General features: G+C 38.9%; 1 protein-coding gene across 3 annotated transcripts in view; it reads right to left on the bottom strand.

Annotated features, from left to right (window-relative positions):
• Positions 1-11,833: 11,833 nt before the first annotated feature.
• The window catches only part of SENP6 (SUMO specific peptidase 6), a 72,079-nt gene continuing 66,317 nt past the window's right edge, over positions 11,834-17,595 (bottom strand). For all 3 annotated transcript variants that reach the window (XM_071444538.1, XM_071444528.1, XM_071444548.1), the window contains 3 exons: positions 16,390-16,458; positions 16,063-16,213; positions 11,834-13,841 (listed from right to left, as the gene is read on the bottom strand). In XM_071444538.1, the coding sequence (XP_071300639.1) occupies positions 13,641-13,841; positions 16,063-16,213; positions 16,390-16,458 (421 nt within the window). In that variant the 3' untranslated portion in view covers positions 11,834-13,640. The remainder of the gene's footprint in view (positions 13,842-16,062; positions 16,214-16,389; positions 16,459-17,595) is intronic.

Genomic DNA, 17,595 nt, shown 5'->3' on the forward strand with positions numbered 1-17,595 from the left:
GAACCTAGAGAAACTCGGGGGGTTCTGTCAAGGATCAGAGTGGATGTACACATGGAAGGAAAACGGCAGTGCATTAGGCGCATGAGTAATCCTGCATCCTGGGCAGAGCATGGGTGGAGTTCAATCCTGTGTCCAGATTAACATTCCTACAACTCCTGAAATGTGCTGTGGACTTGTTTCGGTCTTTAAAACATTCCACTTGCCTGCAAAGTGGCAAGGTGAATTTGATGGTTGCATCTTCTCTTGACATAATTTAGAATGTTTGACAATTTGGACGATCAAAACATTGTATAACTTCTAGAGCGCGGAAGCTTTTCTTTGGCATTACCTTTCAGTACTTTGTACAGCCAGCCTTACTTTTATTTGTAAAAGAGAGATAAGGATAACTGTTATCTGGGGAAAAAAAGAAGTGAATGGACCAGTAAATGAAAATGTAAATTTGGTGACTGGCTAAAACCACCTCTGTTAGCAAAACAGGATGTAATGTCAGGAAACCATCAACAAAATACTTCCAGTGTAAACAATCCAAGCAGTGCTGAGCACTATCTTACCCTCTGATGTGCCTCTCCCTCAACAGAAGAAGCATGTCTCTACTTTATCCCCTCTTTTCTCCCTGGGAAATTTAAAAATAACCCAAGACACAGCAACATCTGTTCTGTGAATCTTCAGGGAAAATACAGGAAGACTCACAAGTGAAATTGGAGTACAAGAACTTCAAACTAAGCAAAGAAGGGGGGGAAAGCAGAAAGAGAAAATAAAGCAAAATATGTTTTGATGTAAAAAAACTGTACCCATTGCCTGTATGTAAGGAGCATTTCCAGTTTCATTCCTTGGAAAGTTGGATGAACCTCTGTAATTTCAGTCTAACAGAGACCTTTCAGAACACCAGGAACAGCGCAGATGGGTTGGAGCTGCCAAACAGTCTTTGTTTCATAGTGTATAAGGAGCAGATGCAGCTTGGGGCTGGGAGGAAGGGCAGAGTGCCTTTAGCATCACCCTGTTCTGGAGCAGTGGCCGGTGGAAAGTGAAACGCCCAGGCTAGATAAGTGTCCAGCCAGCCTCCAGCCAGTCAGGCACTTCCCCAACCCGAAGTCAGGGCCTTGTGCCCAAGGCGATGTCAGGCCTTGCGGACGTGTGGCCGCAGTAGAGAGCTCCGAAGTCGCAGGATGAAATGAAGAGGCGACCCTCAGTTTCTTCGGGGGGGTGGTTTTATTGGTAGGGAAACGTGGAGTTTTTCGGTGGAAGAAGCTGAGAGCCCCGAGGCAAGGAAAGCCTCGGGTTTTACAGAGGGTGGGAGGGGTGAAAGATAGCAAATCAGAGAGGGATACATTGAGGATTGGCATGATCGGAGAACCCATCAAACACAGTTGCGGGAGGGACCCTGGCCCCTAACCCAATCACTCGACACCCTGGCCCGAACTCTCTAGAAAAAGAGGCAGGGGTGTCGAGTGACAGGCAGGCTGCCGGGGTGGGGAACAAGAAAGATAACCAAGACAACTGGGGAGGGGTTTGGGGATTGACACAAACTGGTAACAGGGCAGGACCTTCCGAGAGAACAATGCGGGGAAAACTGAGCAAGCATAAAACACACCGCAACACTGTTCCTCCCACACCTCGGTGCACCAGGCAGGGCAAACAGCAGTGGAGGAGCCTCCACTGCCAAGTGTAACTCACAGAGTGGTGTGTCAGTGCTGCTGAACTCGGGGCAGGCTCACACTGTACACACCAGAGCAAGAGGGTGTCTTGTGAGGAACCAGAGCTATGAAAGCACCATCTTCAGTGTGCAAACTCCATGTTCTGGATTGCCTACCAGGAATTCCACAAGCATTCCAAAGGCAGAAAGATAACAATACAAGGCAGCAGGACATTTTTATGTTTGACATGCACATGCACCTCTTGTAGCCCTGCCGCAAAGAACTGACAATATTTCAGATGTCCAAGGTGTCTTAATTCACCCAGATATTAAAATGAAACATTTTAATATGAACGAAACATTTTAATATGAATCCAGGTTGTTGTGGATAGTAAACAGTATTTGCCATATATTTTTTTAAAAGATGTGTTATTGTAGGAACCACCATATTTTGTCAGAGCTGTTGAATGGTAGTCTGGAAGAATGAGCAGGTAAAGGACCCTGGATGATTTCTCAGAAAACCCTGAGAGGATATTACATGTGTTTTCATTTCAAATAATATTATACAATGTCCTACTTAAATTTCAATGAAAGTGAATTCTTGTGTCTAACTCAGTAGATCAAACTTTAGACTATTCAATATAAATAGGAAAAGGTAAAGGCTCTCATACTTGCATTAAAAGTTTCTCTCCTGAGAGGGTTGTTCTTAAGTGTTTAGTATCATGACTGCTCAGTTTCTCTCCCCACACTTTATGATGAAAAATTAAATGCAAATTAAATGCAAAAATCTGGTTTGACATTGATTTCAAGCCTTTACTGTATGCTTCTTTCCAGGTGGAATGCTTGTGTTTGAATCATGTTGATATTAGCTAGCGTTCCCTGTAGATTCCACATAGCTACAACTGTTTTACACATCACAGGTAATGGGTAAAGTTCTGCCTGTAAAAATGTCCATGGGCACTGACTTAAGTCACAGCTGATGACTTAATGTGAGCCCAGAAGTTCATTTGCTTTACACTGTTTTGTTGGCATACTCTAAGTGTACATGTGTGATGTAATGACAATGTATCTGTGTAATGTGGTCACGGTAAAACACCTCACAGCTTGCCAGCAGCAACTCTTGGCATTTCCTAACAGCTGAGTATTCTGATTTAGCACTTAGATACTCCCCAAAAATTATTTTATAGTTTTACAGTCAGTTTCTGATAAAAACTAAAGTCACTGGTTATAGAACAATGGTTATAGAACAGTTTTGGACTTACCGATGCAGGGTTTGCAAATGTGGCTACTGAAGCTGCCAGCACAATTTATCTATTATTTGTCTGGATAAAGAATAGCTTGTTCATACATTTGCAAAAGAACCTTTCTAACTTGGCTCAAGGTTGAGCAGCTTATGTTCAGAGAAAGAACAAGAAAATTTGCTGGGATTTTAGCAGTAGTAGATGACGTTCCTTCCAGGATCAATCTTTGGTTTCTTTCCAAGCAGGCTTACTCTAGATAAGCACCATTCATTTCCTTATCATGTAAATTATTTACTGGAAATAAATGTGTAAGTCTTATTTTATCTGCTCCTTTTTACTTAATGTTATGTGCACATACATAATTCTCCAATTTTGACAGTAGTGAAATGATCCTTTTTTTTTTTCCTCTTTCTGGCACGGTTTACATAAACATCTATTTTGACTACACCTGAATATTTTTTAATATTCTAACTTTTCCACAGGCCTTCTGTATTTCAATTGCTTCATACAAGTTACAAAAAGTTTTAGACATTATGTTTTAAGGTAAGGGTTCCTATTTAAAGTCTTCCTGTTTCATTTCAATTTGTGAGTAGTTTTTTCTTTGACAACGTGTTAGTTTAGGAAGATCGATGGTTTTGCATTTTCACCCCTTGCAATGTGTGACTGGTTTCTGAAGCTGTTTTTTGACTGAGAGTAAGTCTCTTGGATTGGCCCCATTTTTCAATTTCCTCTTCTTAAAGGATAATTCAATTAAGCAAATAGATTATTTTGAATTGTGGGTAGCTCCAGAGAACAAGGCTTGCATAAATTATAGTATGAAAGGAGGTAAGGGGAATCCCTGACTTGTGAACTTGCAATCCTTCAGAAGTCCACTGCTTTTTGTTTTACTTTTGTGAGTGAATCCATTCTATAAACACAAATGGTGAGGTCAGGAAAATGAGATTACAGTACCCTAGGGTAACTGGACAATATTCCTGGAGTCATCCCAGTGTTTGAAGACAGATGGATTCCATTCCTGGTAGAACACGCCCCATGTCCCTGGGGAAAGAATTTTCTTTTGTTTCTGCTGAGCCTTCTTTTTGGCAAAGATATCATAGGCCCACTCTCATGCATATTTAAAAGGAGAATGGGCCCCACCAGTTTAGATACATCATCTGGAGGACAGGGAGGAGCTCTAGTGTAGGAAAGGGAACCCAGGAAAAGCAACTCAGATGACACACAAGAGCAATTACCACAGAGTTGGCTTTTTTTAATTTTAGCTTCCTGCCCCCACTCCCCCTTGATGCACTCTGTGATCACCTACATGGAATTCCTTTTTGGTGATGAACAGCAGCTGCCAATAAAATAACCACAGGCTCAGCTGAAAAACAAAAGTAGCCTGCAGTAAATAGGTGACCTGTAGATGTCAGGAATAGGGCTGTCCTTCCTTCATGGAGCAGGGGCTACTCACCTGCAGTTAAATGAACTTCAGTGTGGATTCAGTACTGAGATCAGGGTACTGACAGCTTCTCACACTTCTTAGCAAAGGGAATTCTGTGGGGTTACTAACTAATTTGTAAATCTTTCTGTAAAAGCCACTGTTCATCTAGTGTGTTCCTGAACAATTATGGCCTGTTAAACATACTTTGAAGACTTTTTTTCCATCCCATTTCAGACTGTTCATTTTAGGCATTTTTAGCTTTAGTTTTTGAGCTAGTTTTGGGAAAGAAGAGATTAAGAGGAATAAGTAATCCCCTTGAAATTCTTACACACCTTTGGGCAGGGACCAGAGGAGGTCTGGCAATAACCTAATTCACAAAATATGGGGGTCCAGCTGTAGCTCTCCTAAGCTTCATATTGATGTAAGAAGCAAGAAAAGAAAAAAATATGCATGAGAAAAATGCTGAAAAGGAAGATTGTTAATGCTACTAAGGTAGGAATGCAAAGCTCTTGTAGACACCACCCTCCTGTCTAGCCTTCACTTATCACTGTAGGGTTATTATACAGAACAGAGAGAGTTTAATTTACATTGCTTGTTGAATAAATCCACTCTCAAAGATGTGAACTCTGTTGATGCTATCCATCTGGGCAAACCACTTAACAAGCTTGCTGGGGGAGCCCTGATTACTGTATGAAGGAATAATACACTTTTGCCAGAAAAATAGGCTGCCAAAGCAGTACATTGTTTCAGCTCTCTCTATTCCTTTGCAGCACAGTTACACTTGCACTTGAATGGTACCAAAAGCACAGACAGACTCAAGTTGCTTCCCCATACCCTTCCCATATGTAGAATAACTAGATTATCTAACCCTCACCCTGAGTGCTTTCCTGGTGGTGAGCAGCCCTTGAGCTGGGTTTTACACCCACACTTAAATTCCACCACCAGCTCTTCAACCCCTTGTGGTAGGACTAAGTGCAAGATAAGGCAAACTTCACTGAGAAGTTAAACACTCACTGTAGCATGACATTCTCTCCTGGCATGCTTATTTGGCCCAGAGAGTGCCAAATTGTCCAGTTCTGACTCAGTTACTAAATGTGCCAATAATCTGGACCCCCCCTATCTGTTCACAAACAGTTCCAGGAATTGCACCACTACTCAAATTATTGCAGAAAAATAGCAAGTGTCAAAACCTGCTGCATTTTGCTTTCAGTTGCTTATATTACCTTCACTAACCTTTGGCTGCCCAGTTTAAAGTTTTCCAAATTAGGTATTTGCTGCAAATTGAATGCTAGCTAAAATGCTTCTACTCACTTAGTTAAAGAATAGTAACATGGTTTGTATTTTCTAATAAAGTTGTCCAAAGACTTGTAGCATAGTTTTAAATTTGGCAAGCAGGTTGTGTTTTATGCCAAAGCTGTGCCTTTTGCCAACAGTCTTGAAAGATAACCAGATTTTGTGAAGATGTGAACTTCTGATGAGCATCAGATGTGGCCTGGCCTTGTCCCCTGTAGCTTCATTCTCAGAACAGCACACCTGGAACTGCAGCAGCAGTGCCTGGTATTTCCTCTGCAGCATCAGCCAGGTTTGTCACACCAAGTGCAGGAACTCAGAGCAAACTCACAGAATCACAGAGTGGCTGGGGTTGGAAGGGACCTCTGGAGGTTACCTGGTGCCATCCCCTGCTCAAACAGGGACCCTTAGAGCCAGCTGCCCAGGACCATGTCAGACAGCTTCTGAGTATCTCAAGGATGGAGATTCCACAGCCTCTTGGGGCAACCCATGCCAGTGCTTGGTCACCTTCAGGATAAAAAAGTATTTACTGATGCTCAGAGAAAACCTTTTCTGTTTCAGTTTGTGTCCATTGCTCCTGGTCAGTTTGTTACCAGCCTCCAACTAGATACTGTACCATAGATCACACCTCCAGCTTCAGAAATACAGCCCTTAATACATCTCACTGTCTGCTCACCCAGCCTATACTTCCTCAGCTTCTCTGCTGCTGAAGTTGGCAACACAGAGGGAAAAAGGTATCAGTGGCACTTTTTCTAGAGTGTAGATAGAAGAACAGAGCTTAGAGACATGATAAAAGATTAACAGATGTAAGAGCCAAGAGAGACTGGGAGGAGAAGTAGTATACAAGGGATCTCATCAGGGGTTTGGAAGGAGGGAAAACAGCAAGGGACAAATGATGCTTGGGTAAAACCTGTAAAAACCACCAAAACAAGTTCTCCCCTCATATGTTTTCATCTAGGTAAGCAGGAAAATGACAACATACTATGACTGCTTATGGAGAAACAAAAATGAGAACTGTAGCATTAGTTCTAGGAGTGACCATCATATACTGACAATGGAAGTCAGAAAAACCAAAGTGTGCACAAAACAAAACACACATTAAATAAGGCAAACATAAGCACTAAGAAGATAGAAAGCATCCAAAAATTTTCAGACTGTATAAGGAGTCGTAATTTACTCCCCTTCTGTGATCACACTTTCTTCAGATCCTACTTCTTGCCACAGATGCTAAGTCTGTCAGGAAACTTAACAGTGTTTAGGGAACTTCAAATTTCACAGTAAAGACAACTAGGAGCTGTATGATTCATATTGTTAATGAGAATGTTATTTTAAAAAAAGTATCACTTTTTAAATCATCTTAAGTAATGGTTTTCAAGAGCACATGACCTATGGCTATAGGAAAATTATCCATTTGGCAAGTTACTTACAAATACTTATCATTAGCTTAATACTTACAAATACAAATCATTAGCTACATCCTTATTTTCAGGTGCCCAATTTGAGATGTTTAGGGTCAGATTTGCCAGACTTTCCAAACCCAGAGCAATCAAACAACAGCTCTATACAAGTACAGTTGAAAGCACTTCACCGTGTAAAGAACAGAGCAAGAAACTGGAAGACAGAATTAAACACTTTCTTCAATGTGGGCTTCAGATAAATCTCAAGTCAATAGAATTTCAGTCTAAGCAAACAGTTCTAACCACAAAACTGGTTTCTCTCAAGTAGCTAAGTAAACAGCAAGCATCCTTCTAAGCTTACTTTTCAATGCTCACAAGTGAGGTTAGCTGAAGCATAAATTTCAGCAGTTTAGAACAATTTAGCTTAGTTAAACTAAAATGCTTTTAATGTCTTTCCCTGAACTACAGCATTTAACTTGCAATATGGAGATAATGATATGGAGCAACTCTGACTGGACAAAGTAAGAGCGAAGCCAAGTTCACCCACCTAGCATCTTACTGGCCTGAAAAAAATTTCAAGAAACTATTTGAATTCTACAATGTCCCTAGGAAATAGGGAACTTCCACTGACTCCACAAACTTACTTGCTTTACACAGACAACCAAGACACAGGGATGCAAGTGAGAAAGCAAGCTAGAAATCAGGCTAACTATATGGCATTCAAGTTCATTAACCATGTATGAAAAATGGAGAATAACAGAGCAGAATGAAAAAACTCACAAAAAGACTGTACAGTAAGGTGTAGAGCCAAAAATGAGGTAACAAATTCATCCACAGAACACTGTCCTTGCAGTGAGAATCTGGCTTCCACAGAAGGAAAAAAAAAATTAAAAAGCTCTATGACTTTTTAATTAAATATTGCATCATAAACTGTCCATACAAACACATTCAACATATTGTTACAGACATTTGCTTAAAAATGTCTTCTTGAATCTGGAACCTAAACATTCATTTGCAGTACAAATTTTGTGTGAAGGCTAGAAATCTCAGTGGTTTTACAGGATGGGAGAAAGCTGTGCAACTTCTCACGGCCTTTTAATGCCCTTTTGTAACATGGAGATATTATTGCAATATTGTTTACAAAGCAGTTTAAGTTTCAGGACTGAAGAACATTTAAATAAAAAGCATACTCCATTTGTTTGCATTCCAGTACAATTTATGACCTATCTAGTGCCATTTTCTGTGAGAAACGTGCCATCTCATAATAGTGCTCTTTTGGAGTTAGCCTGTCTGACTTTTTGTATGACAGAATTGGCACACTGTCTGCCATACTACTGATGTATAGTATGAAATAAATTTCCTGGCTTGAACATGCAAATATGAAGCTCTCTAGAACTAAAATAATTATTATTTTCCCTCTGCTACATAAACAGTGCATTCATCAAGGCCAGGTTGGATGGGTCTCTGAGCTGGTCTAGAGGGAGGTGTCCTTGTGCACAGCAGCCAAGTTGGAACTAGATGATTTTTAAGGTGCCTTCCAACCCAAACCATTCTATGACCCTAAATCTTTAGATCCTAGAAACTTGATATTCCAAACAAAAGAATTCCTGAGAGTTCCTAGAATTAATGTCATAGGCTTGGTCCAATGTATAATAATGTCCCTGTCCAGGCTACCACTGCATTTCTAACATATACATAAAAATATGGAAAACAGGATAGTTTTTCAAAATTTAAGTTAGGAAGGAGAAGCCTGATGTAAACAGGCACTGTCACAGAGCTTGTTTTAAACAGTTACATCTGGAAGACAATGGGGTAGAGGTTTGCTAACAGTTTGCAAACTACTGCTGGTGAGATGACATTGGTATCTTCAGTTATAGTATATGTAGTTGACATCAGTATATGTGCAAAAGTAAACTAAGTTCCTAAACTTAGAATACAGTTCTAAACAGACACAGTTTTGTGTAAATAGTTGATAAATTTCCCTAAGGTGCACCACTGAGGAAATCTAACATACTATAATCTCTGATGTTTAGGCCAGAGTCTACACAGACTCTGCAGGCAGGAAGCTCAGGCTGGCCAGAGCACGATGCTTTTCCTCTAAGTGGATCCTCACAGCTTATGGGGAATAAATACTCAGCTGAGTCAAACTGGTCTGGCTCCCACTACCCTTATCCAGTCAGCTTACAGTAAAAGAACTGGTCCTGAAAATGGAACTTTAAGTATCATCTATAACTATTACCCTGTGCAAACGGACAGATGTATGATGTGGATTTGACTATTCTATTAAATTAAACCATCTATTTATACTGTGCTTTCAGCCCTATTGCTGCAGATATACAAGAATCTTTTATTTAAAAAATTGCAATAGTTTTCTTTCCTGCCAGTGCTGAATTACTTACCTGATGATTGTTTAGATAAAGTCATACCCCAAAGAACTCTAGAGAGTTACATAATGACTAATAACCATTAACAACTAAGAAAGAAGGGAAAACAAAAAGTAAAAAAGGCAGGTAAGTCAAGTCTCATTTACTAGAACTTGGATACTTTTAAATCCAGATAATCTTCCATTCATATATATTCATGTATGAACGTAGCTTATCTATCTTTTTAAGCATCAAGCATTGCAAATAGCACTGCTTACTCTCCCCCAGGTACATAAAGTATGAATCTCACAGGGGAAAAAAGAAAAAACTAAGGGAACAAACAAACTAACAAACGGGAAAATATACACTAGCAAAGAAACAGGCTGGCTGTTTGAATCTAGGTTGTGGCTAGCAATTACTCTCAAAACTGAATAAGGAATCCCTGAGGAATGGTGTACATTACCCAGTTTCCTTTTGTAACCACAGGGCTGCACAACTCCAAATGCAAATTTGTTAAAAACAAGCAAAATTAAGGCTGTCAGAAAACGACAAGAGACCACAACTGAGAAAACAATCACCTTGCGGATTACATCCTCCTTTAACCAGACTGGAGCCTAGAACACAGACATCTTTCATCTCATCTTTCAGCAGGCATTATTGAGTAAAGCAGAATGGATTTGCTTCAAAAATATGGTGGTGAGAGGTAAGTAAAATGGCTGTTGCCTCACTTTTACTCTTTCAAAGCTGTGGTTTGTAACATCAGCTTCCCTTTGATTTCCAGAAGTAGATGGGGTAAGTAAAAACCTGGGAGAAGTACCTTTGTGAACTCAACTCACTGCACAGAGGTTCTTTGGGGGTACTGAGTATGCAGCATTGAAGAAAGACTGTTATAAAAAGTGTTGCACCAAAATAAAAATAAAATCTTTTATCAGACTACAGTACCTCTCACTATTCCCAATAATCAAGACTGCAAAGAGCAAGCATCTTTATACCTACTTCTGTTCATATGCTAAAATACAAGTGTCATGTTATCAATGTAAAGCTTTAACCAGTGGCCAAAAATCAATTCTATTTAAAAATCAGAGGGAAAAAATATTAATTACTAAATTAAGGAAACCGCTGCTGTTTGTTTGTAAGAGAAGTCTAGTATTTCAGTTTCCAGAGGTGCTATATTAATAAAATTAAATATCATACATCTTCTGCTTTATTCATTTGCTATGCAAGACATGAAAAAAAAATCAACACCATAATTTCCTCGTCTTGCTGTAAAGCTTGCTTGATTTTTCACTCTTTTTTACTGAATGTTTTGGAAGTCAGATTCTTTCAAGACAAGAATGTAGTGCAATCTCAAAAATCAATTCTGTTCGAAGTCTCTGGTTTTTAAAGAGTATGCTCAGTTTCTCAGCAGGAAAAATAGAAATGTCACAAGGGACTACTTAGATGTCTCCTCTGCTTTTGCGGCTATCCTACAAATGTGCACCACAAGTACATGCATTTTTTATGCTAAGTAATCTAAAACCTTAATAGGAATTCTTAACTGTTATTCTACCCAAGCTGAAAAACAATACAAACAGATACATTTAATTAGCTGGCCATCTGATCCCTTACACTGCAGAATGCAGTCAGGCTACTCCTAAAGCACTTGTAAGCCTGAATCCTCTAAAGAAATATACAACATATACTTTCCATAAATGCATGTGTTGTCATGTAATTATTAAATACATTTATCGAGTCCCCACCCTACTAGCTTCCACTGAATAAATCTGATTCAGAAAAGGCACTGGTAAAACTTGTTAAGATTGCAAAACATTGCAGCACTGCCCACCACCATGTTAATAAAAAACACTTACCAAGCACATGCAGTAGTGAGCTTGTTTAAGCAGGTCAGGAAGGTCTTAAATAACTCATTCTTAATTCTGTAGGTTTTTTTCTATTAACATCACATTTTATTAAAAAAATAAGTTTCCTATATTTAACATGTATATTAGCTTGCTGTATGTGACTGGAGATCTTGAGACCTTTAACATTGAATGACAGTAAATCCAACACTTTCTTCACAGCTTTGAAAAAGGGTAAAAGGGGAGGGAGGATGAAGGGGAGGACAGGAAAGAGAAAGGAAAAGGAAGAAGCACCAGGCCATTCCCAGTAAGAGAACCAAACAGTTCTACAGCATCAAAATATGAACTTGCATCACAAATATCAGAAAAAGGAAAACTGCTGTATCAATGAAATGTGGATATATTCCATATAATTAAAACATACCATTGGGAAAGCCTAGACTAGGAAGGAATACATTCTACCTGCAATTGTCTCTTCTCTATTTCAAAGAACTTTCCTTCCCTCTCTTGTATAAACTACTATTCCAATATGTCAGTTGCACTAAAGCCAGATACACAAGACCCTGCATTTCCACAATCTGGAACTATTTATCCCTATTTTCCCCCACCAGTGGCAAGAATACTGGATAAAAACTTGAAGGAGGAAACAACTCAGAGGTGTGCACATTACATATTTAATTTGTAGTCCAGGAAATTGCCCCCACATTCTTTCAACAAGAAAACTGCAGGAGTCATTTCTAACAGAACACATATATGTGGTACTTACATAATCTCCATGGGGCCCAGGGTTTATGCCAGAGAAACCAGGGAATGAACAACTCCCCTAAATCCCACAGTTATCTGTACAAAAGATTAGCAGCCCACAATTGTATTGCTCTATGTGCAACCACTCTGCCTCGGTGAGAGAACCCCCTGTAAACAGAGGGTGCCACACAGAGTCCCCTGTGCAGGAATGCCCTGGAAGTAACATCATTAGCAGCTGCATTTTCAGGGTTTAGTGAGAATGAAAACTCATGGAGGCCATGAAGCACTGGGTTAACTTGGATGTTGTGTACAAAAATAAAATCTCAAGGGGCCCAGAGTTCAGCTAATGAACTCTCTGCTGCTTCTCTTTGGGAGAAGGGAATGGTAAATGACACTTCCAGGAGAAAAATCAGGAGAGAAAATATTATCTGCAAGGAGAGATAGAAGATCCTTCTCTACTCCCACAAATTCCTTCCTGGGAAGTGACACTTTCTGGTTCCCTTCAAAGATACCTGTATAAATAGAAAAGGGGAGATATATATATATATCCTTGAACAAATCTTTTCTTACTTTCCTCACTTCAATGACAAAGCCTTTCTAGAACAGGGATAAAGGGCTACATTTGCAGTTTAAGCAACAATGACATTTCAGATTGTTGTAAAATCAAAATACACTGGAAATATCCAAGCAAGTCCCTACATTAGTCTGATGCTACGTAAAGCCAAGAACAAACAAGCAAGCAATGAACACCGGTATTTTGGTTTTTTTGCATGGATATTAGAAAAAATAGTAATCATACACTTTTTCTTTTTAAATGTTCATTACTTAGATAAAGCACATATGAATGTAACATTCAGAATTGTAACATAGAAAATGTAATGTGGGCAATCTGCTATTCCAAGTACACTTACCAAAATACAATTTTATAATGAAGAAAGTCTCAAAATACACCTGTACAACAACTGGGATCCACAAAATATGATTTAATAGAGTCACTCAAGATCACTTCATTGAAACCACTTTTATAATACTGTTTGAAGAGTTTACCTCTGGTCAAAGAGCACTTTCCCCCTTTCCCTAGCCTGTCCCACTAAAGCAAGGGTGGAATTGTAACTGCAATGCATATCTTCTAAACCCCCAAATCTGAAGCAGTCCTATGAACTATGACACTGCCTACACTTAGATACTGGGAGGATGGGAATCACCCTTGGAGGCCATGGTACATTGAGACACTTACCCATATTATTGTCTGTAGCGCAAGCAGAATAATCTTGTAAAGGGCAACTAAAGAGGGTCAAAATATGAATTAATTATCTCACTACCAAATCATTCCCTAGGTGTTACTTAAGCATGTAACATTAAAACTTAACTGAAAAAGAAAAAGGTAACCACTTCATCCTATATTTTCTTTATTTTCTTTTTGTTTAGAAGCTCCTATTTAAGTTCTATTAACAGAAATACATAACAAAAGCTCCCTATCAAGTGGAAAAAAAGTAATTACAAATGCTGAAAAAGTTGGCCTCATTAACATATGTACAGACTCACTTAATACACATCTTTGTGGGAATTAAACCATTTTATGACACACATTTATACAGGCATTAAACATTCCCAAGTAACTTTGAGCAGAGAACACGCCAAATCTTTAGTTTGGGCAGACAGAAATGTAGGTTTCAGTTTTGATTGTGGAGCTAACATGCAACAGATACAACATTCAGTCTGAGTTGTTGTTGGTAAGTTGTTCTGTCTTTTCCTGCAACATTGAATTTGGGTCTTTCTGTCCCTTCTTGTCCTTGTTCTGCTGTTCCTGGAGCGTCAGGATTATTTTTCGTATTTCTTCTCTTTTGGTTTTCATTCTTGGGCGTGGAAACCATTCTGTTAAGTTCATTGGTAGCTCAAAACTCAAAATGGGATTCTGAAAAAAAGGTCATTTGGATATTACAGTAAAGAGTTATAACCTAAATGACTGAAGAAAACTATAGTGAGGAAAAGTACATTCTTCCTCACTTCATTCCACGAGCATGGAACAAAATCTCTACAATTTCCATGTTTTGTACATGTATAATTATGGTAAAATCAATCATGCTTCAGTATGTTACAGACTAAAATCCATCCAGATCACACTCCTGATTATAAGAATGCCTGAACAATCTACTGTGTTTGCTACGACTTTTAGACTAAGCATTTGTCTGCATAAATGTGTAAAACTCTCCTAATTAAAAAAAAAAGGAGAAAACTACTGCAAAGATATAGAACATTTTTAAAGCATCAAAATCTAGAGCTAATCAGGAGTCCAAAACATTTGTCTTCTTATAAACAGCCTTTAGAATCATGACCAACTAGGCAAGACAGATTTAGATTTCACCCTAGAAAGCAAAGCTCCTGCCTACCACCAATGCTTATTATACTTACATTCTATTTTCTTGCTAGGTAACATTCATCCAAATAATTATGATTATTATTATGCATTCTCTACTCCTCTTCAGTGATACTGTACAATTCCACCCTAACCAAATTACAATCTGGGGAACAGTACTGTCGCAGAGAAATTCCTCCCTTTCTGTCCTCCAGTTTACATCATCAGGGCTCTTTAAGAGTGAATTACATTCATCACTGAGGTAAGATCAGCAAGGCTATTTGTGAAAAAAACTAGCGACATTCTTCACAGGAACACGTCAGTGCTTAACGTTGCACTAGCAACATTTTCTGAGTCAGTTCAGCGCGGGGAAGACAAGCGGTGCCAGGGTGAGGGGCCAGCTGCGCCGCCCCTCGCCCCGCAGGCTCCCGGCGGAGCCCGCGCTGCCCCTCCCGCAGCGGCCCCTGGCGGCCTCTGATGCTCACAAACATCGCGTTAAGCACCTGCTCCCACACACTCCCCTTCAAGTTTGTAGAGCTGGTGCAAAATGAGACTGTGGGCAACTTTCCAAATACAAAGAAGCTGAAATTGTTCACTGACTAATTCGAGACAGTCTAGTACTGTGCAGCCAGCTAAGGTTTTCCCTCCTCACTGGAGTTACTTCTGAGAATATCCTGTGATTTGCTCTGTGTCACATGTATGTGTCGTGCCTATTCTCTGGCAAACAAAGCTGCTGCACACTGCTGGATTAGGCAGGACAAGGGATAATGACAGCCTGGCATAATCCAGCAATTAATTTGCAAAAAAAGAATGGGCTAATAAAACTTGGAGGCAGTTTTATTAAACCATTCCAAAAAGGAACGGGTTAATAAAACTCAGTTGCTCCTCATACCCCCAGTGAACAAAACAGAAGGCACTTGGTTATGGTTCTAAGCTCTCAGGAACTCGTCAGTAAAGCAAAGTTTCTGCCTTCCATTTGCATGAATGCATTCTGCTAAAGCCTTACTGCTCTTGAGTAATGTATGAATGGAGGGAGGGAGGGCTGAGGAATGGGTAAGCTGCCAGCTTTTCCAGGAAAGGGTTAGCTACAGGACAGTTTAGAACAATGCTCTAAAGCACCAGGGATCCTAAAGAGTTACTGTCCCATGCAGGCAGCATCTCACTTGACCATCATTTCTCCTCCCAATCTAGACCAGAAGGTGCTAATGCCTCCTCTTATGAAAGGAGCTGTAACTTGAAGACCAAGTCAGCTTGGAAGTAAATAAGCATTCAAACAATTCCTTCAATGGAAACAAGATTTGGCATTCAGCTGTAATGATTTCCCTTACATGTTTTCTTACAATTTAAAAACACTCCCAAAAGAAACATAAATCTCCTACCTGTGTCATATTTCTGAATTTATTCAGTCACAGTTCTCAGGGGAAAATTATTAAGCTTTTTGTAGTGCATTTTTAGTTTAGATTTTGATCTCAAGTTCTTAGTGGATGATTTTAAAGGGTACACAGCAAAAGAACAGAAAGGAAGACTCTAAATGTGTTTTCTTTAGATTCTCTCAGAAAATTTCATGGCTTACAATTATTTTATGTACATGCAACTAAAAAGGTTAATTAGTTTATTTTCAAAAAAGTTACTCTGTGTGTTTATGCATAAATTAGTTTATAATGCATAATTTTATTGATAGGTATTGAGCTACACTAGGAGGCTTTTATAGTTGTAATCATTTTCACAGCTTATATTTGATTGTTGCAGGAATCAAAGATAGCTTCAAGAACATACGTACCTCAAAAAAGCTCTCCACATACTGGAGGATATACACTCCGCAATCACTGAAGTTGTTCTGCTGTGGCACTTTTGGGTTGGAACCTTTCATGACATCTTTGGAAAAGCTTCTTTTGCTGCCTTTCCTGACTTCCCATTCCACCTCTAAATATCTACAATAAAAGACCATGCAAATTAAAATATTTTTTTATTCCTTGAAGAATTAAAAAAAAAACAAAACAAAAACAACCCACAAAAAAACCCATTGAAAAACTGAACCAAACTAAAAAAAAAAAATCCCAAACCAAACCAAATTTTAAAAGCCCCAAGCACCAGATAGGAAACTTACTCCCTTAGTGTTTTCACAACATTTGACCGGGAAGGGCCTCTCAGTGAGTCCATAAGCAAAATGCAGGGCCTAACAGAGAACACGAGTTTTAAGTACACAATATTTTACAGCAGCTTGAAAAACACAATGTTACACAGAAATAGTTTGTGGGGTGGCCTTAACAAAACTAGATCAATACTGCAAAGTTCTGCCAGCACTGCTGTAAGCTCCTAATAAGGATAACTAAATGGCAACTTATCTTTATCTTTAACCATACACTAAGTACACTTAGGAATGTACTTAGGAAATACAGTACTGTCAGACAATTTGTTACAGTTCCTTAAAACACCTTCAGGTGTCTAATGCTCTTTTAGGTGCACAAGGTATCTGGGACACTGGCAAGAGACAGTAAGGCGCAGAGCCCACAAATGTCCTGCTGGAGTAGCAGCTTGAGGATAGATGGGGACACTCCACAGCACACTAGAAGAAAAGCATTAGGAAAGCATGTTCAAGAAGTGGTCCCAGTCTGGACCTGAAATCTAGCTGGTAGTTAAACACAAAACACCCACCAACTCTATTTGGAAGACTTTTAAAAAGTCTCTTTAGAAGACTCTAAAAAAGGTATCTATAACCAAATATTTTCTAGAGAACCAAGTCTGCTCAAGTCCTTTCCTGCACACTACAGATGCTGGTATCCTATCACTCAATCTAAAGCACACTACCTTCTCAGGAGCCACAAGCACAGCAATCTTATCAGCCAGCTTATATGCAATTTGGATTTATACATCAAAGCTAACTTATATCAGAGTTCAGAATTTCAGCATTATATGTAGTATGGATTTGAGGGATAAATAAATGCAATTACTTTTCACAAATCTCTGTTTTTTCTTATCTAACAATAACACATATACATTCAAAGTATAATTCAAAGAAACTTCAAACTAGCAAATTCAGACAAAATATCTGCATGCATATATGCATAGGTGTGTTTGCATTTATAAACTAATTTACATGTATGCAATTTTTTAGGCATAAGCAGATAATCACTTAATATTTGCTTGTACTTGTTTTAATTTCTGATAAAAGTATGCATATAGGTACTGATCTTTAAAAAGCATTAAATGCTCTTTAAAATGCTCTTCTGAACAAAGGGGGAAGAAGTGACAGCCTTTTCAAAGTAATTTTCTATTTTATATAGAAGTAATTTTACAATATCCTAATAGTAGA

This window comes from Agelaius tricolor, unplaced genomic scaffold, assembly GCF_023055355.1.
Source record: "Agelaius tricolor isolate 1412-34295 unplaced genomic scaffold, bAgeTri1.0.p SCAF_1, whole genome shotgun sequence".
Lineage (NCBI taxonomy): Eukaryota > Metazoa > Chordata > Aves > Passeriformes > Icteridae > Agelaius > Agelaius tricolor.